Source organism: Pseudophryne corroboree, chromosome 6 (genome assembly GCF_028390025.1).
Source record: "Pseudophryne corroboree isolate aPseCor3 chromosome 6, aPseCor3.hap2, whole genome shotgun sequence".
Taxonomy (NCBI): Eukaryota; Metazoa; Chordata; class Amphibia; order Anura; family Myobatrachidae; genus Pseudophryne; species Pseudophryne corroboree.
In genome coordinates, this window is record NC_086449.1 from 92,101,590 (window position 1) to 92,126,149 (window position 24,560).

A 24,560-nucleotide genomic window follows, 5' to 3' on the forward strand; every position below is an offset into this window, starting at 1 on the left:
TTTCTTGGTTTTAAAGACATATAATATGCATAAGATGAATTACATACTTTTGAGGCATTAAGGCAGTCCACATGTCATAGTTTTGGTGTGTTGTTGTTTCCCCTCTGTTTTCCTTCGGTTTAACGCATTGTACCCCTGTCGGGATTTCAGCGTCAGTATTCCGACCGCCGGAATCCCGAGGGGCGGTATTTTAAACACATACCGTACAGAACTACTGTGTTTGCATGTAGATATTTTTACCATGCAAAACTCTGAAAACTGCCCCTTAGCAGACATACAGTAGCAGCAGTGACATCTGCAGGCAATAAGCAAGTACTACATACTAAGAAAAGCTGTACCCCAACAAAACACATATTATCAATCGCAAGTGTACACAACTTATTAGAACTCATACAATGCCTGGCAGATAGTCCTCCCTGACAGGTGTTTGTGCCCCTCTGTTTAATGCCGGTGTTTTATTCTGCTCTCTACAAACATTTCCATCCAAAGGAAAGACTTATGGGAACTCACCCGCTTGCCTTTTTCACCAATCAAACCAATTGGACCAGTGAATCCTGTTGAGCCCTGTAACAAGATATTGTTAGTCAGCACCATGTCATCCCAACACCCTTCCAATGGCCGCAGACATGAAGGGTCTTTATGATGCCCCAACATCCTGGCCACTGTATACTGCATGTTACCCATATAAATTATGTAATATAATAATTTAAAACAATTTCTTTATGTGCTGCTTGCCAGTCATGGTATAAACACTGGCATACAAAATAACAGAACCTCTATAGGAAATGTCTTCATCCATTAGAGCTACGAGATGTAACTCTGCTTAGGCGTGCCATGCATGAGAAGGCTGCTTGGGCACATTTACAGTACTTAGGTAGTTTCTCCCCTGCCCGCATGAGCAGACATTACACTACAGCCCCAATGCTGGCCTGCCAGGGTGTTTGGCCTCATTGACCTATCTCAAGTACATACTGTATGACCCAAAGTACATCTGTTTTGTAGTTACAATGTATCCATATTTATTCTATTTGTTAAGAAATTATAATTACTCTGCACTGTAATAAAAAAACAGTGATGTATATTATATGACCATTACTTGGTTTGTTTCATTTGTTTATTTATCTCAAACAAATGATAAACTGGGTGATTTAAACACAAGTTAAGGCTTTCAGAGAACCACTAGCCACCAACTCAAAAAAACTAAAAATAAATAATGATAATAATAATAATAATAATAATAAAAATAACAGGAATCATTGATAAGCAGGCAAACAGCTTCATAAACTTACCAGCCAAATGCAAAGACCCTCTGCTTAAATCTGTTATACCTTATTTGAAACTCACTTCAATTAGTCAATCTCCAAAGTATTATATTCCACCGCATCCCCAACATCTGTTTAAACTACTTTGAACTATAGACCTGAAAGTTGAAGCTTCTATGTGGTCAAAGTCACATTAAATATGTTACATTCCCCGCTGAGGTAGAGACATGCAACCTATCTAGGTCAGGGGTGAATGGGATCCATATGAAAAGACACACTTACTTTTCCACCTTGACGGCCAGGATATCCGGGTAGACCTGGAACTCCCAACTTTCCCTAGTGACAGAAAATACACAGTGTGTCATCATCAACATAACACCATTGGGTGTACACTGTAACAGGGATGGCAGCTGCTTGGGGTTATGTAAGATTGAAAAGAACTAAGGATTATTGAATAGAAAGAGTCTACTTCCCTCATTGGGGTATACCAACTACATCCTAGGGTCATGCCAATTGTATTCTGGGGCTATGCCAATTATATCCTTATGTCAATATACACAAAGGAATTATGGATGGACAGGACAGAGTAGTGGATCAAGGTCATTGATTTCTTTGTCATTCTTGCAGGACCACTGCGTATACATGATCTTGGCATGCTCATATCTATAAAGTGCAACTGAAGAGGCAAACGGATAAAGGGTTTATAAAAGATAATAAACTCATTATATCAGGTGCAAATCCTATAAAAATGATATGCTGATCATTTACAAATAGAAACTTTTTGTATGCATAAAGGTGTTATATAACAATTCTTTGAAAAATTAGTTTTTTATGAACTAGGGATCATAGTAACAATGGTATTTTAAATGTTGGTAGTCTATTACTGAGATATTTTGTGGATACAAGGTCTATGTCAAATTCTTAAGTTCTAATTGATCTTTAATAGTAAATATCTCAGTTTCAATTAAATGTAACATAACTCTGTCATCCACTCGCCCCTACAATTCTCAAATGTGATTACACCATATAGGTGCAAACATCATATATATGGTCTGGTTCTGTGAATTAGCCAACCTTTTCTCCAGGATTGCCCAATCCGCCAAGCTCTCCCAAGGGCCCAGATTGGCCCTTTGGCCCTTCGGGACCATCCTCTCCACGCACTCCAAGAACTCCGGGATCCCCCTACAAATGGCAGCAATAGGAAGACACATGGATGAAATGGGAACGGTATTAAAAACAAGTAAAGAGAAAATGAATAAACTGATCAGTGTATCATGAAGACTTCTGTTACCCGGTGTCTACTGGCCACATCACTCATCTCTCAGCAAGTCCCCTTTCTGGAGTTCACTATTGTGTAACCTATGTTGTTCAAAGTCCTCTATCTCCACCCACCCTAGAGATTGGGCAGTAGGGTAGTTGTGCACTGGCACTTGCTGTACCCAGAACCTGGCATTCCCTGCTTATCAAGCTAAATGCTCTGGCAGTATAAAAGTGGCTGTGTACTAGCAGCTTTATAAATGAATGTTGAATATTAGTGGCCTGAAACCACTCACTATTGTGAGCAACCACAGTGCTTTTTTATCTATGGAGCAACATATGCAGCTGAAATTTCATCCATACAGCTCAGTCTGCCTTAATGCCAGTGATACAGACAAGAGAGGACTGGAAATGTCCTACCAGCACATCAGCATCAGAGAGTGACTTAATGCATAGTGTTCAATGTAAGCTTTCTATACACAAGTATTGTATGAATTTATCAATGCTCCTTCCTTTCTCACTCGAGTTTACATGAGTTTCCTGGAATAACAGTCCAAATGAGTAACTAATGGATGGTGATTAGGTGAACAGAGTGTCAGAGACGGGCTGGCATGCTGGCTAGGTGTACATCCCAATAACCGATCCACCGATACCCGGACATACCCGGACAGAGACAGACAGACAGACTCACAGACGGACAACCCTGCCCCTCATCTAATTATCTTACTCTGTCTCCTTTGATCCCAACATCTCCCTTGAAGCCAGGGAATCCATCTTCTCCCTGTAACAGAGTAAGTAGTACAGTCATTTAGAGGTCCCTTTTATAATGATATTAACTGGGCAGAGGGTTCTTCTTGGTGGGGCAGGTGTCAGGGTGCCACAGAGCAGGCATCTGCCTGGAGCCCCCGACATACAAGGGGCTCCACAGACCAAAATCTGCTCTGCTCCCGGGGTAAATGCCACATGTAATAAGCCACTTTATTTACCTTGATTTTATTATTTCTTTTGAATATTACATACATGTATGATATGCACACATGAATATAGTGTTACACATATAAATACAACAAGATGCAGAACAGAAACACCACTTATTAACAGTTTGCCTTCATTTTCAGGATGGCAGACATCTTGCAGAAACAAACAATTTCTCCTTGGCAATCCCTATCACTAGTCTACCAGAGGTCACCTCTCCATTACACCAGTCACCCTGACCAGTGATCGCTCCATCTACAGGAACCAGCACCTTTATAAAACCTAAACTCCAACCCAGCTCTATCTCAATTGGCTGACCTATTTCTTTTCTCTGAGTCTGGCAGTTCCCTATTTCCCTATATAACGCTGATAAGCTCAGGTGTCCTGTTAGACTTTTTTGAATTCAGTCCCGCCCTGAAGTCTGCCAGCAGGAGTGAGAGTAGAATCTCCTCCATATACCTGTGATAAGTCCCTTACTTTGCCACATGGGAAAGAACAAGGGAGGTCATTCCGAGTTGATCGCTAGCTGCATTTGTTCGCAGTGCAGCGATCAGGCTAAAAAACGGCAGTTCTGTGGTGCAACGCGCACGCGTGGCATACGGGCACAACGAACAATGTAGTTTTACACAGGATCTAGCGATGCATTTCAGTCGCACTGGTGGCCGCAGAGTGATTGACATGAAGTGGGCGTTTCTGGGTGGCAACTGACCGTTTTCAGGGAGTGTGTGGAAAAACGCAGGCGTGCCAGGAAAAATGCAGGCGTGGCTGGGCGAACGCTGGGCGGGTTTGTGACGTCAAATCCAGAACTGAACAGTCTGAAGTGATCGCAAGCGCTGAGTAGGTTTTGAGCTACTCTGAAATTACACAAACATTTTTTGTAGCCGCTCTGCGATACAACCGTTCGCACTTCTGCTAAGCTAAAATACACTCCCAGTGGGCGGCGGCATAGCGTTTGCACGGCTGCTAAAAACTGCTAGCGAGCGATCAACTCGGAATGACCCCCAAAGCTCCTTGTAAGTGTGAGAGAAAAGATTAGTTGCTGCATAATACATACGTCAAAGTGTGTATTTGGAAGACTCATACTGGGAAATTAATTTGTCAATAGCTAAAAAAACAGATGGAGTTAGCAGTCCTATCATATGTAGCTGATGGCTGAGACAATAAGGAATATGAATATAATGAATGCTTTAGATTCACAGAATTTAAGTCAGTCCTGTGAAACCTGATCATAAATGATCTGGCCACTGGTGGCGAGCCATATACAGTCTTCATAAGACTAATGATGGAAACCCAACAGGGTGAGAGAAAACATCCTGTAGGGCTGCTCCTCTCCCAAATGAAAAACTTCCACAAAGTAATTTGGAAATTGTAGCATTTGGTGGCAAATCCATTGATCTCAGGGCACAACTATGTAAGATGGAAACATTTCCATGGTGTACTTTACTGGGTTCCAGGTTTTAGTTTTTACTTATCTGAAGGTTTGAGGCCTCAAACTGTTCCCTGGCTGCACCGTACTTCCTGGACCACCCACTGACTGACGGGCATCAGAGCATCATACAAAGTGCAATCCATAGGTCAGCCCCAAGCACTAGGGAATTGTTCATGTACTTTATTTGGTGTTTTGCATGTAATGGCAATTTTAGTGGAACCAGTCAGAACAGCAGAGAAGTGAGAGAGAGCACAAAGATTAACGATCCCTATACATTCTCAATTTGCAGAGCACTTTGGTCATATCAGGGAATGCAGCATGAGAAGATTCCTGCAATACGCTTATCTGGACCAGCCCATAAAGTAGTATGTGTTAGAGGGGTTGTTTGCTTGAAAAGATAATTTTACTACATAGAGCAGATGGATTAAGGAGAAAGCTGAGCAAAGAATGGTGGATAAATCCAAGACACGTCCAAACTCTAAAGGGATAAGTAGCAAATGTTGGTAGCCACAGTGAGGGACACCCACCAAAGCTCTCTTATAAGGAAGTAGAGGGCTGTTTAGATGCAGTGAATACCACTTTATCATATTACTCTCTGTTCTTTCCTAATGTTTAGTAATATGCATTTTCCTCCTGGGTACTCGATTCCCTGCTCATACTCCGGCTGCTTCCTCCTGTGCTTTCTTTTTGGTCTTTCCGGACCATCTATAAAGCAGAATATAATAATCTCATCTAGTCGACTTACCTTCTCTCCTTTGCTTCCCTTTACCCCTCTCACACCGAATGCTCCCTGAAAAATAAAAGTCAGACAGCAACATCAATTTACTAAGATATCCCACATGAACAAATGTAGGAAGCAGACCTATTTCTCACAGGGCGAAGAGCCTCACTGTGGGCATATTATTTCACTGATGAGAAGCGATGAATTAGAGATGTGCGCCAACCCCCTTGTTTTGGTTTTAATTCTAATTCATCATCGTGTTTTGGTTTTGGCAAACGCAAGTGTTTTGGTTGCGATTCAGTTTTTGGTTCAGTTAAAAATCGATAATCATTGATAAAAATCGATAAAAACAGGTAAAATTATGTAATTTTGCAATCCAAAAATCCGAATTCTGAACTGCAGGAAGATTTGAACCAGGATTCAGCTTGGATCGGATCTTCTCAGGAGAACCTGATTGAGTTTTGGTTTGGCTCGGATCCATAAAATTTGGTTGGATTCAGATTTCTGGAGAACTGAACTGCACATCTCTGCAATTAATTTGCCTCTCTTATGTTACTTGTTAAAACATACTAGCTCAGGTGTTACAGTAACTGTCGATTACAATCAACATGTCTAAATCAATCTTGAGTGATGAAATGGACAATTAAAACATATTCCATGGGATATTACACTGCCTGTGATAACAGCTGCCTCATTATCAGTGGCAAAGATGTACATATATATAATAGAGATGAGCGGGTTCGGTTCGTTGAGATCCAAACCCCCCAGAACTTCACCTATTTTACACGGTTCCGAGGCAGCCTCGGATCTTCCCGCCTTGCTCGGTTTAGCCGAGCGCGCCCGAACGTCATCATCCCGCTGTCGTATTCTCGCGAGATTCGTATTGCATATAAAGAGCCGCACGTCGCCGCCATTTTCACTCGTGCATTGGAAATGATAGCGAGAGGACGTGGCTGCGTTCTCTCAGTTTCTGTATTCAGTGTGCTGCAAATATCTGTGCTCAGTGTGCGCAAATATCTGTGCTCAGTGTGCTGCAAATATCTGTGCTCAGTGTGCTGCAAATATCTACGTTCTCTGCATGAAAACGCTCCATATCTGTGCTGCATTGTAGTATATAGTAGGAGGACAGTGCAGAATTTTGCTGACCACCAGTATATATATATAGCAGTACGGTACAGTAGTCCATTGCTCTACCTCTGTGTCGTCAAGTATACTATCCATCCATATCTGTGCTGCATTGTAGTTGTGCGCAGTATATAGTAGGAGGACAGTGCAGAATTTTGCTGACCACCAGTATATTTAGCAGTACGGTACATTAGTCCATTGCTCTACCTCTGTGTCGTCAAGTATACTATCCATCCATATCTGTGCTGCATTGTAGTTGTGCGCAGTATATAGTAGGAGGACAGTGCAGAATTTAGCTGACCACCAGTATATATATAGCAGTACGGTACATTAGTCCATTGCTCTACCTCTGTGTCGTCAAGTATACTATCCATCCATATCTGTGCTGCATTGTAGTTTTGCGCAGTATATAGTAGGAGGACAGTGCAGAATTTTGCTGACCACCAGTATAGAATTTTGCTGACCACCAGTACGGTACAGTAGTCCATTGCTCTACCTCTGTGTCGTCAAGTATACTATCCATATCTGTGCTGCATTGTAGTTGTGCGCAGTATTATAGTAGGAGGACAGTGCAGAATTTTGCTGACCACCAGTATATATATATATTTATCTCTGCATCATGTGCTGTTTGGGGACTATTTTTTTAAGTGCCATCCTATCTGACACTGCAGTGCCACTCCTAGATGGGCCAGGTGTTTGTGTTGGCCACTTGGGTTGCTTAGCTTAGCCATCCAGCGACCTTGGTGCACCTCTTTTTTTCTTTGCATCATGTGCTGTTTGGGGACTATTTGTTTAAGTGCCATCCTGTCTGACACTGCAGTGCCACTCCTAGATGGGCCAGGTGTTTGTGCCGGCCACTTGGGTCGCTTAGCTTAGTCATCCAGCGACCTCGGTGCAAATTTTAGGACTAAAAATAATATTGTGAGGTGTTCAGAATAGACTGGAAATGAGTGGAAATTATGGTTATTGAGGTTAATAATACCATGGGATCAAAATGATAGAGATGAGCGCCTGAAATTTTTCGGGTTTTGTGTTTTGGTTTTGGGTTCGGTTCCGCGGCCGTGTTTTGGGTTCGACCGCGTTTTGGCAAAACCTCACCGAATTTTTTTTGTCGGATTCGGGTGTGTTTTGGATTCGGGTGTTTTTAAAAAAAAAACACTAAAAAACAGCTTAAATCATAGAATTTGGGGGTCATTTTGATCCCATATTATTATTAACCTCAAAAACCATAATTTCCACTCATTTTCAGTCTATTCGGAATACCTCACACCTCACAATATTATTTTTAGTCCTAAAATTTGCACCAAGGTCGCTGGATGACTAAGCTAAGCGACACTAGTGGCCGACACAAACACCTGGCCCATCTAGGAGTGGCACTGCAGTGTCACGCAGGATGTCCCTTCCAAAAAACCCTCCCCAATCAGCACATGACGCAAAGAAAAAAAGAGGCGCAATGAGGTAGCTGACTGTGTGAGTAAGATAAGCGACCCTAGTGGCCGACACAAACACCGGGCCCATTTAGGAGTGGCACTGCAGTGTCACGCAGGATGTCCCTTCCAAAAAACCCTCCCCAATCAGCACATGACGCAAAGAAAAAAAGAGGCGCAATGAGGTAGCTGACTGTGTGAGTAAGATTAGCGACCCTAGTGGCCGACACAAACACCGGGCCCATTTAGGAGTGGCACTGCAGTGTCACGCAGGATGTCCCTTCCAAAAAACCCTCCCCAATCAGCACATGACGCAAAGAAAAAAAGAGGCGCAATGAGGTAGCTGACTGTGTGAGTAAGATTAGCGACCCTAGTGGCCGACACAAACACCGGGCCCATTTAGGAGTGGCACTGCAGTGTCACGCAGGATGTCCCTTCCAAAAAACCCTCCCCAATCAGCACATGACGCAAAGAAAAAAAGAGGCGCAATGAGGTAGCTGACTGTGTGAGTAAGATTAGCGACCCTAGTGGCCGACACAAACACCGGGCCCATTTAGGAGTGGCACTGCAGTGTCACGCAGGATGTCCCTTCCAAAAAACCCTCCCCAAACAGCACATGACGCAAAGAAAAATAAAAGAAAAAAGAGGTGCAAGATGGAATTGTCCTTGGGCCCTCCCACCCACCCTTATGTTGTATAAACAAAACAGGACATGCACACTTTAACCAACCCATCATTTCAGTGACAGGGTCTGCCACACGACTGTGACTGATATGACGGGTTGGTTTGGACCCCCCCCAAAAAAGAAGCAATTAATCTCTCCTTGCACAAACTGGCTCTACAGAGGCAAGATGTCCACCTCATCATCACCCTCCGATATATCACCGTGTACATCCCCCTCCTCACAGATTATCAATTCGTCCCCACTGGAATCCACCATCTCAGCTCCCTGTGTACTTTGTGGAGGCAATTGCTGCTGGTCAATGTCTCCGCGGAGGAATTGATTATAATTCATTTTAATGAACATCATCTTCTCCACATTTTCTGGATGTAACCTCGTACGCCGATTGCTGACAAGGTGAGCGGCGGCACTAAACACTCTTTCGGAGTACACACTTGTGGGAGGGCAACTTAGGTAGAATAAAGCCAGTTTGTGCAATGGCCTCCAAATTGCCTCTTTTTCCTGCCAGTATAAGTATGGACTGTGTGACGTGCCTACTTGGATGCGGTCACTCATATAATCCTCCACCATTCTTTCAATGGTGAGAGAATCATATGCAGTGACAGTAGACGACATGTCCGTAATCGTTGTCAGGTCCTTCAGTCCGGACCAGATGTCAGCATCAGCAGTCGCTCCAGACTGCCCTGCATCACCGCCAGCGGGTGGGCTCGGAATTCTGAGCCTTTTCCTCGCACCCCCAGTTGCGGGAGAATGTGAAGGAGGAGATGTTGACAGGTCGCGTTCCGCTTGACTTGACAATTTTCTCACCAGCAGGTCTTTCAACCCCAGCAGACTTGTGTCTGCCGGAAAGAGAGATCCAAGGTAGGCTTTAAATCTAGGATCGAGCACGGTGGCCAAAATGTAGTGCTCTGATTTCAACAGATTGACCACCCGTGAATCCTTGTTAAGCGAATTAAGGGCTCCATCCACAAGTCCCACATGCCTAGCGGAATCGCTCCGTGTTAGCTCCTCCTTCAATGTCTCCAGCTTCTTCTGCAAAAGCCTGATGAGGGGAATGACCTGACTCAGGCTGGCAGTGTCTGAACTGACTTCACGTGTGGCAAGTTCAAAGGGCATCAGAACCTTGCACAACGTTGAAATCATTCTCCACTGCGCTTGAGACAGGTGCATTCCACCTCCTATATCGTGCTCAATTGTATAGGCTTGAATGGCCTTTTGCTGCTCCTCCAACCTCTGAAGCATATAGAGGGTTGAATTCCACCTCGTTACCACTTCTTGCTTCAGATGATGGCAGGGCAGGTTCAGTAGTTTTTGGTGGTGCTCCAGTCTTCTGTACGTGGTGCCTGTACGCCGAAAGTGTCCCGCAATTTTTCTGGCCACCGACAGCATCTCTTGCACGCCCCTGTCGTTTTTTAAATAATTCTGCACCACCAAATTCAAGGTATGTGCAAAACATGGGACGTGCTGGAATTTGCCCATATTTAATGCACACACAATATTGCTGGCGTTGTCCGATGCCACAAATCCACAGGAGAGTCCAATTGGGGTAAGCCATTCCGCGATGATCTTCCTCAGTTGCCGTAAGAGGTTTTCAGCTGTGTGCGTATTCTGGAAACCGGTGATACAAAGCGTAGCCTGCCTAGGAAAGAGTTGGCGTTTGCGAGATGCTGCTACTGGTGCCGCCGCTGCTGTTCTTGCGGCGGGAGTCCATACATCTACCCAGTGGGCTGTCACAGTCATATAGTCCTGACCCTGCCCTGCTCCACTTGTCCACATGTCCGTGGTTAAGTGGACATTGGGTACAACTGCATTTTTTAGGACACTGGTGAGTCTTTTTCTGACGTCCGTGTACATTCTCGGTATCGCCTGCCTAGAGAAGTGGAACCTAGATGGTATTTGGTAACGGGAGCACACTGCCTCAATAAATTGTCTAGTTCCCTGTGAACTAACGGCGGATACCGGACGCACGTCTAACACCAACATAGTTGTCAAGGCCTCAGATATCCGCTTTGCAGCAGGATGACTGCTGTGATATTTCATCTTCCTCGCAAAGGACTGTTGAACAGTCAATTGCTTACTGGAAGTAGTACAAGTGGGCTTACGACTTCCCCTCTGGGATGACCATCGACTCCCAGCAGCAACAACAGCAGCGCCAGCAGCAGTAGGCGTTACACGCAAGGATGCATCGGAGGAATGCCAGGCAGGAGAGGACTCGTCAGAATTGCCAGTGACATTGCCTGCAGGACTATTGGCATTCCTGGGGAAGGAGGAAATTGACACTGAGGGAGTTGGTGGGGTGGTTTGCGTGAGCTTGGTTACAAGAGGAAGGGATTTACTGGTCAGTGGACTGCTTCCGCTGTCACCCAAAGTTTTTGAACTTGTCACTGACTTATTATGAATGCGCTGCAGGTGACGTATAAGGGAGGATGTTCCGAGGTGGTTAACGTCCTTACCCCTACTTATTACAGCTTGACAAAGGGAACACACGGCTTGACACCTGTTGTCCGCATTTCTGTTGAAATAGTTCCACACCGAAGAGCTGATTTTTTTGGTATTTTCACCAGGCATGTCAACGGCCATATTCCTCCCACGGACAACAGGTGTCTCCCCGGGTGCCTGACTTAAACAAACCACCCCACCATCAGAATCCTCCTGGTCAATTTCCTCCCCAGCGCCAGCAACACCCATATCCTCCTCATCCTGGTGTACTTCAACACTGACATCTTCAATCTGACTATCAGGAACTGGACTGCGGGTGCTCCTTCCAGCACTTGCAGGGGGCGTGCAAATGGTGGAAGGCGCATGCTCTTCACGTCCAGTGTTGGGAAGGTCAGGCATCGCAACCGACACAATTGGACTCTCCTTGTGGATTTGGGATTTCGAAGAACGCACAGTTCTTTGCGGTGCTACTGCTTTTGCCAGCTTGAGTCTTTTCATTTTTCTAGCGAGAGGCTGAGTGCCTCCATCCTCATGTGAAGCTGAACCACTAGCCATGAACATAGGCCAGGGCCTCAGCCGTTCCTTGCCACTCCGTGTGGTAAATGGCATATTGGCAAGTTTACGCTTCTCCTCCGACAATTTTATTTTAGGTTTTGGAGTCCTTTTTTTTACTGATATTTGGTGTTTTGGATTTGACATGCTCTGTACTATGACATTGGGCATCGGCCTTGGCAGACGACGTTGCTGGCATTTCATCGTCTCGGCCATGACTAGTGGCAGCAGCTTCAGCACGAGGTGGAAGTGGATCTTGATCTTTCCCTAATTTTGGAACCTCAACATTTTTGTTCTCCATATTTTAATAGGCACAACTAAAAGGCACCTCAGGTAAACAATGGAGATGGATGGATACTAGTATACAATTATGGACGGACTGCCGAGTGCCGACACAGAGGTAGCTACAGCCGTGAACTACCGTACTGTGTCTGCTGCTAATATAGACTGGTTGATAAAGAGATGTCGTAGTATGTATGTATGAAGAAGAAAGAAAAAAAAACCACGGTTAGGTGGTATACAATTATGGACGGACTGCCGAGTGCCGACACAGAGGTAGCCACAGCCGTGAACTACCGTACTGTACTGTGTCTGCTGCTAATATAGACTGGTTGATAAAGAGATGTCGTAGTATGTATGTATGAAGAAGAAAGAAAAAAAAACCACGGGTAGGTGGTATACAATTATGGACGGACTGCCGAGTGCCGACACAGAGGTAGCCACAGCCGTGAACTACCGTACTGTACTGTGTCTGCTGCTAATATAGACTGGTTGATAAAGAGATGTCGTAGTATGTATGTATGAAGAAGAAAGAAAAAAAAACCACGGTTAGGTGGTATACAATTATGGACGGACTGCCGAGTGCCGACACAGAGGTAGCCACAGCCGTGAACTACCGTACTGTACTGTGTCTGCTGCTAATATAGACTGGTTGATAAAGAGATGTCGTAGTATGTATGTATAAAGAAGAAAGAAAAAAAAACCACGGTTAGGTGGTATACAATTATGGACGGACTGCCGAGTGCCGACACAGAGGTAGCCACAGCCGTGAACTACCGTACTGTACTGTGTCTGCTGCTAATATAGACTGGTTGATAAAGAGATGTCGTAGTATGTATGTATGAAGAAGAAAGAAAAAAAAACCACGGTTAGGTGGTATACAATTATGGACGGACTGCCGAGTGCCGACACAGAGGTAGCCACAGCCGTGAACTACCGTACTGTACTGTGTCTGCTGCTAATATAGACTGGTTGATAAAGAGATGTCGTAGTATGTATGTATAAAGAAGAAAGAAAAAAAAACCACGGTTAGGTGGTATACAATTATGGACGGACTGCCGAGTGCCGACACAGAGGTAGCCACAGCCGTGAACTACCGTACTGTACTGTGTCTGCTGCTAATATAGACTGGTTGATAAAGAGATGTAGTAGTATGTATGTATAAAGAAGAAAGAAAAAAAAACCACGGGTAGGTGGTATACAATTATGGATGGACTGCCGAGTGCCGACACAGAGGTAGCTACAGCCGTGAACTACCGTACTGTGTCTGCTGCGACTGGATGATAAATAATGATATAAAAAATATATATATATCACTACTGCAGCCGGACAGGTATATATATTATATAATGACGGACCTGCTGGACACTGTCTGTCAGCAGAATGAGTTTTTTATAGAATAAAAAAAAAAAACACCACACAAGTGAAGTCACACGACGAGTGTTTAACTTTTTCAGGCAATCACAATATAGTATACTACTAACTATACTGGTGGTCAGTGTGGTCAGGTCACTGGTCAGTCACACTGGCAGTGGCACTCCTGCAGCAAAAGTGTGCACTGTTTAATTTTAATATAATATGTACTCCTGGCTCCTGCTATAACCTATAACTGGCACTGCAGTGCTCCCCAGTCTCCCCCACAATTATAAGCTGTGTGAGCTGAGCACAGTCAGATATATAATATATACATAGATGATGCAGCACACTGGGCTGAGCAGTGCACACAGATATGGTATGTGACTGTCTTGTACTCCAGGCTCCTGCTATAACCTATAACTGGCACTGCAGTGCTCCCCAGTCTCCCCCACAATTATAAGCTGTGTGAGCTGAGCACAGTCAGATATATAATATATACATAGATGATGCAGGCATGCAGCACACTGGGCTGAGCAGTGCACACAGATATGGTATGTGACTGAGTCACTGTGTGTACCGTTTTTTTTCAGGCAGAGAACGGATATATTAAATAAAACAACTGCACTGCTGGTGGTCACTGTGGTCAGTCACTAAACTCTGCACTCTCTTCTACAGTATCAGCCTCAGGTCAATCTCTCTCTCTCTCTCCTAATCTAAATGGAGAGGACGCCAGCCACGTCCTCTCCCTATCAATCTCAATGCACGTGTGAAAATGGCGGCGACGCGCGGCTCCTTATATAGAATCCGAGTCTCGCGAGAATCCGACAGCGTCATGATGACGTTCGGGCGCGCTCGGGTTAACCGAGCAAGGCGGGAAGATCCGAGTCGCTCGGACCCGTGAAAAAAAACATGAAGTTCGTGCGGGTTCGGATTCAGAGAAACCGAACCCGCTCATCTCTACAAAATGACCCCCAAATTCTATGATTTAAGCTGTTTTTGAAAAAAACACCTGAATCCAAAACACACCCGAATCCGACAAAAAATTTCCAGGTAGGTTTAGCCAAAACGCGTCCGAATCCAATACACGGCCACGGAACCGAATCCAAAACCAAAACACAAAACCCGAAAAATGTCCGGTGCACATCACTAGTATATAATACATGTCTCCACTTACCTTAACACCGCGAGTTCCTGGATATCCAATAGGACCTGGAGAGCCAGGAAGACCCTAGTAGCAAGAGAGGGAAAATAGATGTGTATTTTGTCTTTAAGTAAATAAAAAACTTTTTGTTATCTGGAGCTAGTCACAGACACAGGACTGCTACTTCCACCCCCCAATTTTTTTTAGAAATATAATACCTGATCTCAATTCTTAAGCTCAATCAGCCAGCAACACCAACATTATGTTTCCTAATGACTATTCCAATAGCTGGGAGCATTAAAAGCGTGTACCAAAACGTAGTTACCCAAAGCACAGAGCCCAAACAGACAGCTCCCCAAAGTTACACAACCATCCAACACCTTAGAGCAACTAAACATCTCCAGATGTAACGACTCGAACTTCCAATCAAAATCCTTTATCTGTAAGGATGTGAGAGTCAACTGCTGACCTCACTTATGAAGAACATTAGCTGCTCCCCATAATTAGCTTTGGTTGCCTCCACTGAAGCTGCATGGACTGTACAGTGCATATTAGTTGGGTGATTACTCTTTGCTCCTGGGTGTTGACAGTACTCTGAGGCAGAAACAAAGACGGGTTGGGGTTAAAATGCTGGCATTCTGATCAGTGTCTGGATTCCGGCATCAGTCTTTTGACAGCCGGGATCCCGACCACCAGGGGATCCTGACCGGATTCCCCTGTTTACACATACCTGGGATGAAACCTTGACTGACTCAGAAATCACCTGAAAATGTCCCCATAATACAGTGAGCAACTGAAGATTGCCAAAGCATTCTATTAAAACCATAGGATGAGGGCCTATGTCTACCAGCTCAGAGCCGGTATAATTGCCAGGCCTGATTTGGTAAAACAAGAAATGTCCCTATGAATGGGACCTCTTCAACCCTGTATGTAATTTCTATAACTTCACTAATATTATTTTTGCTCTGCTACTCCAAACAATGTGTCCCCTCTGCCCATCTGATGCAAACTTTTACTTCTCCACAAACACCACCACCTTCTCCTGCTGACCCATCTATACGCACAACACCACCAAATATAAGGTGTGCTGGGCCTCGGCCACTTGATCCTTCATACATGAGACCATGTACATGTTATACCTTTATTTCAATATTTTACCAACTTTATGAAAGTCTCTCCAACTTGAATACTCACTTGAATCCCCTTTTCCCCAGCAGGTCCTTCTCTTCCGGGATGTCCCTAAGAACAAGTGACAGTAACATAAGCATTGACTACATAAGCAGTGGCTAAAGCTACAATGACTGCTCACATGCTCATTCTGTAATACTAAGCTAATTCTAAAAGCAAGACCTAAAAAGGACATTTTGACGCACAGTCACACAATTTGGCATCAGTGAACGTTGTTTCCTCCATCCTTAGGTTAAGTTGTGGATTATTTGTTTGGACGTCTCTGTAGGCATCTTTTCCATCGGCAAGACATCTGTTGGTTGCTATGGGGCTCACAGAGGCACCACCTCATATACAGTAGCTACTGTATATACTGCAGCCTTACAGCCATTAAGAACATCTTCTGGTAATAACTACATTAACACAACTGAGTATACGCCACAAATAAGTATTTTTTTGTGTTTTATTTGGCTGTTGTTCCTCATGGAATATGTATTAGATCTATTTGGAACACATCTCCTTGATGACTGACACCTAATTCTTTTCATGGTTCTAATACTATATATCTACTAAAGCTTCTAAAAATGAAAAGTGGTGGCGTTGCCCATAGCAACCAATCAGAGTCTGTCTATGATTTTCAAGGATGCAAAAGAGAAGATAAACAGAATCTGATTGGTTGCCCATCACCACTTTTCATTTTTAGAAGCTATAGTAAATATACCCCTTAGCATCCTAGTTGGGAGTGCAGAATGATGTCCTGTATTTACAGAAGAACCTAGGCCAAGTTGGGCCAATGCACAGTAGGTGCCAGTAGCATCTGCCAAAAGGCTGACACCTCTGCTCTGAAAATACGAATATGAGATCAACATGACTGTGTCCTTCCTAAAATAGAAAGCGTGACTCTTTGTCATACTGTTTGGTCTCTGTGTGCTAGGCCTCTCATTACCTCATTCCCGGGTGATGATCCATTGCAGCACATTAAAAATAAATGATTACAAATAATGTGTATTTGATGAAGCTTGGAATGAAGTCAGCGTGGGTAACACATGACCACATGCAATGAGACATAAAGTACATGATGCAGAATATCAATCAGACACACGCAAGGCGAATACACAGCATTTGGTACATTTAGAGGTTTATTACAAAATTGTTTCATATAGAAACTAGCACCACAAAACCAGAACCTAAAGATATCCACATGTAACCTTTATCCTCTGTGCATTGTGCTGACTAACCTACAGTATATACAGTATCAGTGTATGACGCAACACAGGCCTTACAAACCAGACTTAGAATTCCGGCCTCTTCTCACCCATTGGCGTATGCAGCACATTTCATTAGAGTGTGCACCCAGGCAAATCCAGAGAGGGGTACTCTGCACCAAGAGGCAAGCCTGGCACCACCCATGGGTGGGTCTTGTACTATATTCATGTCATCGATCCCCCTCTCATCAACGTGTCCCTCTAATCTCCCCCTATATCATGTCTCTCCCAATATATCCTCATATCTTCATATCCCCATTAACTCTGTCACCTCACTTACCTATGTCCATAGCAGGGAATGAAGATCAGAGGCTCCACTATGTTCCTTTGTACTGTGGGTTACTGAGTGACTTACCCACTGACACTATTATATCATCTGACTGCTGATGGCACAGAGACAGCGTCCAAACACAGCCCACACCCTACATGTGCCTGCCTAAGTACTCACCGGAGGCCCTTCCGATCCGGCCAGACCTGATATGCCCTGCTTTCCTGGCGGACCCTGCACAGAGAGAGACGATAGAGACATTGATTGTGTTTTCTTTAATGGTTATCACCAGTTATTGAAGGAGAAAGTGTATATTATTCCATAGCTACATATCACACTGTCATTCTTCCCTGCACCCCGTTCATTTTATACATATCACTCCACTACAGGATCCCTGTCAGTTTTCAGGTTTATTTTACTCATCTCCACTCCATTTATTTTTTTTGCAATTTCTCTCTTGTTCATCGACTTTTCTGATCCTTTATAAATCCTCCATTAACTGATTTTTACAACAAGTACCCGGTACAGTAAAATCCATGTCTTGTTGTAATCCATCTGGGGGACTCTGCTGACTCTGGATATAGAGTCTGGACACTGGAACAGGCACTTAAATAGTTACCTAAACTGAACTGAAGCTTCTCCCCCTCTATACCATCCCACCTACAACACAGCATTAGTTTTTATTTAATTGCAGGGCACACAGCCTTAGAAATACCATTGAAAACTGTTATAGGTCTCTCATCATTACTGAAAATACATCCCCATACAGAATGTATTACTTTGTTTTAGCATCGACATACAGGGAAGACTGTATGGTGACCAGCACATGTAACACTTCAATAACATAACATGGAGGATTAACAAACAAGAGTGTACAAGTAGAGCTCATAGAGAAAACCACTCAGTGATGGCTTAGGATACACTGCCACCTACTGTTCCTCCGGAATAGCTTCTCAGGTCATTCTCAGCCTGCAGCTGTTGCTAAATGCCAACACAGCCTTCTTATGTATCCATCAGTCAAACCTTTATAATGTACCTCTTCACAGTGACAAAAAAGAACTAAGATGTATAGATAATATGTATAAGTGTTTGGACTTACCTTCTCTCCTGGCATTCCGATAGGACCCTGAGATCCTGGTAAACCCTGCAATGACATTATTGAAATAAGGAGCTGTTTACCACACAAAATATACTTTTTATGTTGTCTACATAGTCTAAATGGATTTTGATCTGTATGCCAAGGCAGCTGCACAATGGAGAATTATTAAACTAAAGAGAGAAGTAATGGATTTTTTTATATGTAGTTCCTCACCCAAGTTACTCCCATACTTATATAACGTGGTGATGTCATGAAGTGGGCGTAACTTTGCTGTACAGCATTCAACATATTTAGAAGTGAAGTATTACAGGTTGAGTATCCCATATCCAAATATTACGAAATACGGAATATTCCGAAATACAGAATTTTTGAGTGAGAGTGCGATAGTGAAATCTTTGTTTTCTGATGGTTTAAAATACCTCTGGTCCCAAGCATTTTGGATAAGGGATACTCAACCTGTATATTATAAAACACGGATGTATTTTATTTATCTCATCATTACAGATCTACCAGTTTCCTTTACTTAATGATGGCAAATATCCCCCCAGATAAGCTCTTCAGTTGGTCTTCAGTTGGGTTTGTAGTTACTCACATGAGGTCCCGGGTTTCCCTGCTGTCCATTTGGCCCACTCTCTCCTTGAATACCCTGATTGATAAAACAACACACAGTATACGTAAGACAGGTTTGCTAATCAGCATAGGGAGTGAGTAATCATACATTATACAATGTAGTTTATGTAGGACATGATGTGAGGAGGTATATTTCCTTATGCTTGCCAGAAAATATGTCACATTAGCCATCTACTACGGCACACCTCTTATAGCAGGGCCGCAACTAGGGGGGTGGGCGGGGGGCGCATGCCCCGGGTGCCGGACTCTAGGGGGCGACCTAAAGCTTAATTAAAACTTCTGCTCCACTTTCTGTCCGCCCGCTGGTAATCACGGACGAGAGGAGCTGCGCACATACAAGCTACAGTTGCACACTGACAGACTACGGAGTTGTCAGCATGCCGCACCTCCCTCCCTCCACCCGCCGGCCGGGACCCTACACTTCCGGCCAGAGACCACGGTGACTATGGAGACTCCAATCCCTCCCCCCACACACACACGCTGGCTGGGAAACTGCACTTCAGGCTGCCTCTGCACGTCCATCAGATAGGTGCAGTCAGTCAGCCCACACACTGCAGCCAGATAAGGTACTTTATTATCACCTCACTGTCCCTGAGGTCAGTGAAGCATCAAGCTGCTGCCATTAACTGTTGCATTACATTTTATGGGGACACTGTGTTTAATATAAGTTGGGGACACTATGGCATAATATTGGGATGCTGTGTGGCATATGTGGGGACACTGTGTTCCATAATATGGGGATGCTGTGTGGCATTATATGTGGGGACACTGTGCGGCATTATATGTGGAGACACTGTGTGACATTATATGGGATTGCGGTGTGACATAATGTGGGGACACTGTGGCATTATGTGGGGACACTGTGTGCCATAATATGGGAATGCTGTGTGGCCTTATATGTGGAGACACTGTGCGGCATTATATGTGGAGACACTATGTGACATTATATGGGAACGCTGTGTGACATAATGTGGGGACACTGTGGCATTATGTGGGGACACTGTGTGCCATAATTTGGGAATGCTGTGTGGCCTTATATGTGGGGACACTGTGCGGCCTTATATGTGGGGACACTGTGCGGAATTATATGTGGGGACACTGTGTGACATTATATGTGGGGACACTGTGTGACATTATATGTGGGGACACTGTGTGACATTATATGGGGACTCTGTGTGACATAATGTGGGGACACTGTGTGGCATTATATGGGGATGCTGTGTGGCATTATATGTGGTGACACTGTGTGGCATTATATGGGGACACTGTGTGACATAATTTGGGGACACTGTGGCATTATGTGGGGACGCTGTGTGCCATAAGTTGGGGATGTTGTGTGGCATAATGTAGGGACACTGTGTGGCATTGTATGGGAACATTCTGTGCCATAATGTAGGGACGCTGTGTGGCATAATGTGGAGATGTTGTGTGCTATAATGTGGGGACACTGTGTGGCATTATATGGGTACGCTATGTGCAATAATATGGGGGTGCTGTGTGCCATTATATGGGGACGTTGTGTGCCATAATGTGGGGACACTGTCTGCATAATGTGGGGTGACCTTGTGTGGGATATTATGTGGGAACACTGGCATAATATTGGGACACTATGGCATAATATAGGGACACTGTGATGTATGGGGTACCCTATGTGGCATAATGTAATATTTAATGAAAAGTCACAGTCTGTAGTTATGCCGCGGGGGTGGGGGGCGCCAAGTTACTGCCTTGCCCCGGGTAACAAAAATCCTAGTTTTGGCCCTGCTTATAGTGTAAGCTCTACTGGGCAGGGTCATTGTTACTTTGTTATATGCCATAGTATGCCACGTATTTGTATCTTGAACCCCTGAATGTACAATGCTGTGTAATGTGATGCCACTTTATAAATAAAGAGAAGTAATGATGTACTTACTTGATTTCCCTTTGCTCCTGGAGCTCCATCAATACCACTCACACCTTGTTGCCCAGGTGGGCCGGGAGGCCCCCGGGGACCCACCAAGCCACGTGCACCCTGTAATGAAAGGTGCATCATATTAACTACTTGGATATATTAATATGAACGTAAAACCTATGGCAATGTGGCATAGACAAGTGAATTGTCCATGCTTTTACATTTATTCAAATAAGTGGGGGCAGCCATATTGTTAGCTCTAATATCATGTATAGATGCATACTTGCCTACCTGACCCTCTCCATGAGGGAGAAAATGCTCTGTTCCTGGACTTTCCTGGTAATGTATGATTGCCATCACCTGTGGTGAGCAAGTTAATTGATAAGAAAGGTGTTTCACCACAGGTGATGGCAATCATACATTACCAGGAAAGTCCAGGAACAGAGCATTTTCTCCCTCATGGAGAGGGTCAGGTAGGCAAGTATGATAGATGTCAGGGGAACACTACCACAGAGACTAAATGACATTTACACACCAGAAATTGGGGAATAGTGGTTTATCCACTGCAGTGTAATGTCACCAGTCTTAGCATGTTATGCTGCCCACAGGCATACTGCATACCTCCCAGCATGACCCTCTCCAGGAGGGACACAATGCTCTGCATAGGTGCTGGCAATCATTCATTATGAGGGAAGTCCAGAAGCAGAGCATTGTGTCCCTCCTGGAGAGGGTCATGTTGGGAGGTATGATACTGAGACTTGTCCTGTCCATGAAGTCTTACTATAGAAGAAGTGGCATAACTGATAATATGAGACCGGGGAGGAGGTATTCCAGATATGCCCTATGGCTGGGAATACTGAGTAACTCCAGCTTACATGCTTATGTTCTCTCACACAATAGATCTCTATAAGAACTGATTAGTGTTGGGGACGGTTGTCTCTTGCAGCTGACAGTCACAGAGTCTCTTCTAGGCAAAGTAAGTAGTGTCACCCCCTGCAGGTGTCAGTTATGTTCATAGTTCTCACATCAAAAGATCACCTAGCTATAAATGTAATAGAAAGACCACTTACTGCCTCTCCAGGGGAACCGGCCGGTCCAGATGGTCCATCAGAACCCTGAGAACACAGGAGAACATCAACACATTGGAACACTACAATACTGTAAATTAAGTATTTTGAATAGTAGTTATGATAGTTAATCATCTAGACCAGGGGTTCTCAAACTCGGTCCTCAGGACCCCACACAGTGCATGTTTTGCAGGTAACCCAGCAAGTGCACAGGTGTATTAATTACTCACTGACACATTTTAAAAGGTCCACAGGTGGAGCTAATTATTTCACTTGTGATTCTGTGGGGAGACCTGCAAAACATGCACTGTGTGGGGTCCTGAGGACCGAGTTTGAGAACCTGTGATCTAGACCATAGGTTCTCAAACTTGGTTCCCGAAACAGTGCATGTTTTCCAGGTATCCTCAAAGAATCACAAGTGAAATAATTAGCTCCACCTGTGGATCTTTTAAAATGTGTCAGTGAGTAATGAGTACACCTGTGCACCTGCTTGGTGATCTGGGTAATGTGTCAGTGAGTAATGAGTATACCTGTGCTCCTGCTGGTTGACCAGGGAAATATGTAAGTGAGTAATGAGTACACCTGTGCACCTGCTGTGTGACCTGTCAGTGAGTAATTAGTACACCTGTGCACCTGCTAGTTGACCAGGGAAATAATAATAATTATATTTATATAGCGCTCTTCTCCAATGGGACTTAAGGCAAAATATGTAAGTGAGTAATGAGTACACCTGTGCTCCTGCTGGTTGACCAGGGAAATCAGTAAGTGAGTAATGAGTACACCTGTGCAGCTGCTGGGTGACCTGCCAGTGAGTAATGAGTACACCTGTGCACCTTCTCGTTGACCAGGGAAATATGTGAGTAATGAGTACACCTGTGCACCTGCTGGGTGATCTGTGTAATGTGTCAGTAAATAATAAGTACACCTGTGCACCTGCTGGTTGACCAGGGAAATATGTCAGTGAGTAATGAATACACATGTGCACCTGCAAGGTGACCTGGGAAACATGTCAGTGAGTAATAAGTACACCTGTGAAGCTGCTGGGTGACCTGGGAAATGTGTCAGTGAGTAATGAGTACACCTGTGCATCTGCTGGGTGACCTGGGTAATGTGTCAGTGAGAATGAGTACACCTGTGCACTTACTAGGTGACCTGGGAAACGTGAGCTATCCGGGGTCCTGAGGACTGAGTTTGAGACTACACTGTAAGGGCATGCATTGCTTCATAGCAGTCTGCGTAAAGTTCAACCAAAAAAGCTAAACATTTTGTACCATATATAAAATCACAACTAAAAATAAAAAACTGTGGATGATCTATAATTCTAAAATAAAATTCTTACTTAAATCATGCTATTAAGATTTAAGATCTCATAGGTGTAATTTGTTCTAGAATGATACACGCTACTGCACAGGTTCTCAAACTCGGTCCTCAGGACCCCACACAGTGCATGTTTTGCAGGTAACCCAGCAGGTGCACAGGTGTATTAATTACTCACTGACACATTGTAAAAGGTCCACAGGTGGAGCTAATTATTTCACTGGTGATTCTGTGAGGAGACCTGCAAAACATGCACTGTGTGGGGTCCTGAGGACCGAGTTTGAGAACCACTGCGCTACTGAAATAGTTTACTGGTTACTATGGGTTACAGAGTTCATGTACCTAAGTATATATGTCTTACAGTTTATATGTCTTTCATTGTGTTACATACATTGGGACTTCAATGAAAACTGGTGCATGAGTAACCAATCAGATACTTGCTGTCATTTTCCAGTACATTTTGGAAGGTTAAAGCAAATGAATGAATTGTTACTATGGTTATAGCATCTCTCTTGCTCAGGTACCAGTCCACAATTACAGTATTTAGAAATGTGCGGACCACTCCTACGGACACCCCCCCCCCCTCCCCATTTCTTCCTGTATTGTACTGGCAGCAATTGCCTTTCATTTGCATTTTCCAACATGCGTCATGTTTGTTTAAAACCAAGGGCGCTGGGAGGGGGTGGGGCAGGTACTGATTACCCAGGCCTGGACTTGTTTGGGGGGACCAGGGCTACCCACAGAAGTGGAGTGTGAACAATCTTTAGAGTCGATCTTTTTCCAAGTGAACGTGGTCATGCCCACAATTGGCTAGGACTCCTTTGGAAGCAATCAGCTGGAATGAGGGATATGTGACCTGTACCTCTTCCCAGGATGCAGGGATAATATTTACAGGAGTTTATACATACATAAACCTCACTTGTACATTATACAGTGATTAGGGCTTAGTAGCGAACACTCAGACATCTAACTATAAAATCTGTAAATATACATCCAAATGCCCCTGAAGACATACAGGTGATACTTCTTTATATTATTATATAACACATAACCCAAAATGGATTTTACCTTTTCACCATTACTTCCAGTTTGACCAGGAGGCCCCTGATTTCCCAGGTCTCCCTGTGGTAGAGAAAAGAAAAAATGGTATCAGAACTCACGGCAGGACATCGCAGCCTAAAATCAGGACACACAGAGTCTCATGATGTTTCC

The 24,560-nt window shown here is 44.1% G+C and overlaps 1 protein-coding gene across 2 annotated transcripts in view; it reads right to left on the reverse strand.

The window, feature by feature from the left end:
• Positions 1 to 24,560, reverse strand: part of COL5A3 (collagen type V alpha 3 chain) — a 331,866-nt gene that overhangs the window by 93,494 nt on the left and 213,812 nt on the right. For both annotated transcript variants that reach the window (XM_063931487.1, XM_063931486.1), the window contains 13 exons: positions 24,417 to 24,470; positions 22,035 to 22,079; positions 20,986 to 21,084; positions 19,036 to 19,089; positions 18,444 to 18,488; positions 17,525 to 17,578; positions 15,839 to 15,883; positions 14,678 to 14,731; positions 5,669 to 5,713; positions 3,247 to 3,300; positions 2,337 to 2,444; positions 1,545 to 1,598; positions 511 to 564 (listed from right to left, as the gene is read on the reverse strand). In XM_063931487.1, coding sequence (XP_063787557.1) covers positions 511 to 564; positions 1,545 to 1,598; positions 2,337 to 2,444; positions 3,247 to 3,300; positions 5,669 to 5,713; positions 14,678 to 14,731; positions 15,839 to 15,883; positions 17,525 to 17,578; positions 18,444 to 18,488; positions 19,036 to 19,089; positions 20,986 to 21,084; positions 22,035 to 22,079; positions 24,417 to 24,470 — 765 coding nt within the window. The remainder of the gene's footprint in view (positions 1 to 510; positions 565 to 1,544; positions 1,599 to 2,336; positions 2,445 to 3,246; positions 3,301 to 5,668; positions 5,714 to 14,677; positions 14,732 to 15,838; positions 15,884 to 17,524; positions 17,579 to 18,443; positions 18,489 to 19,035; positions 19,090 to 20,985; positions 21,085 to 22,034; positions 22,080 to 24,416; positions 24,471 to 24,560) is intronic.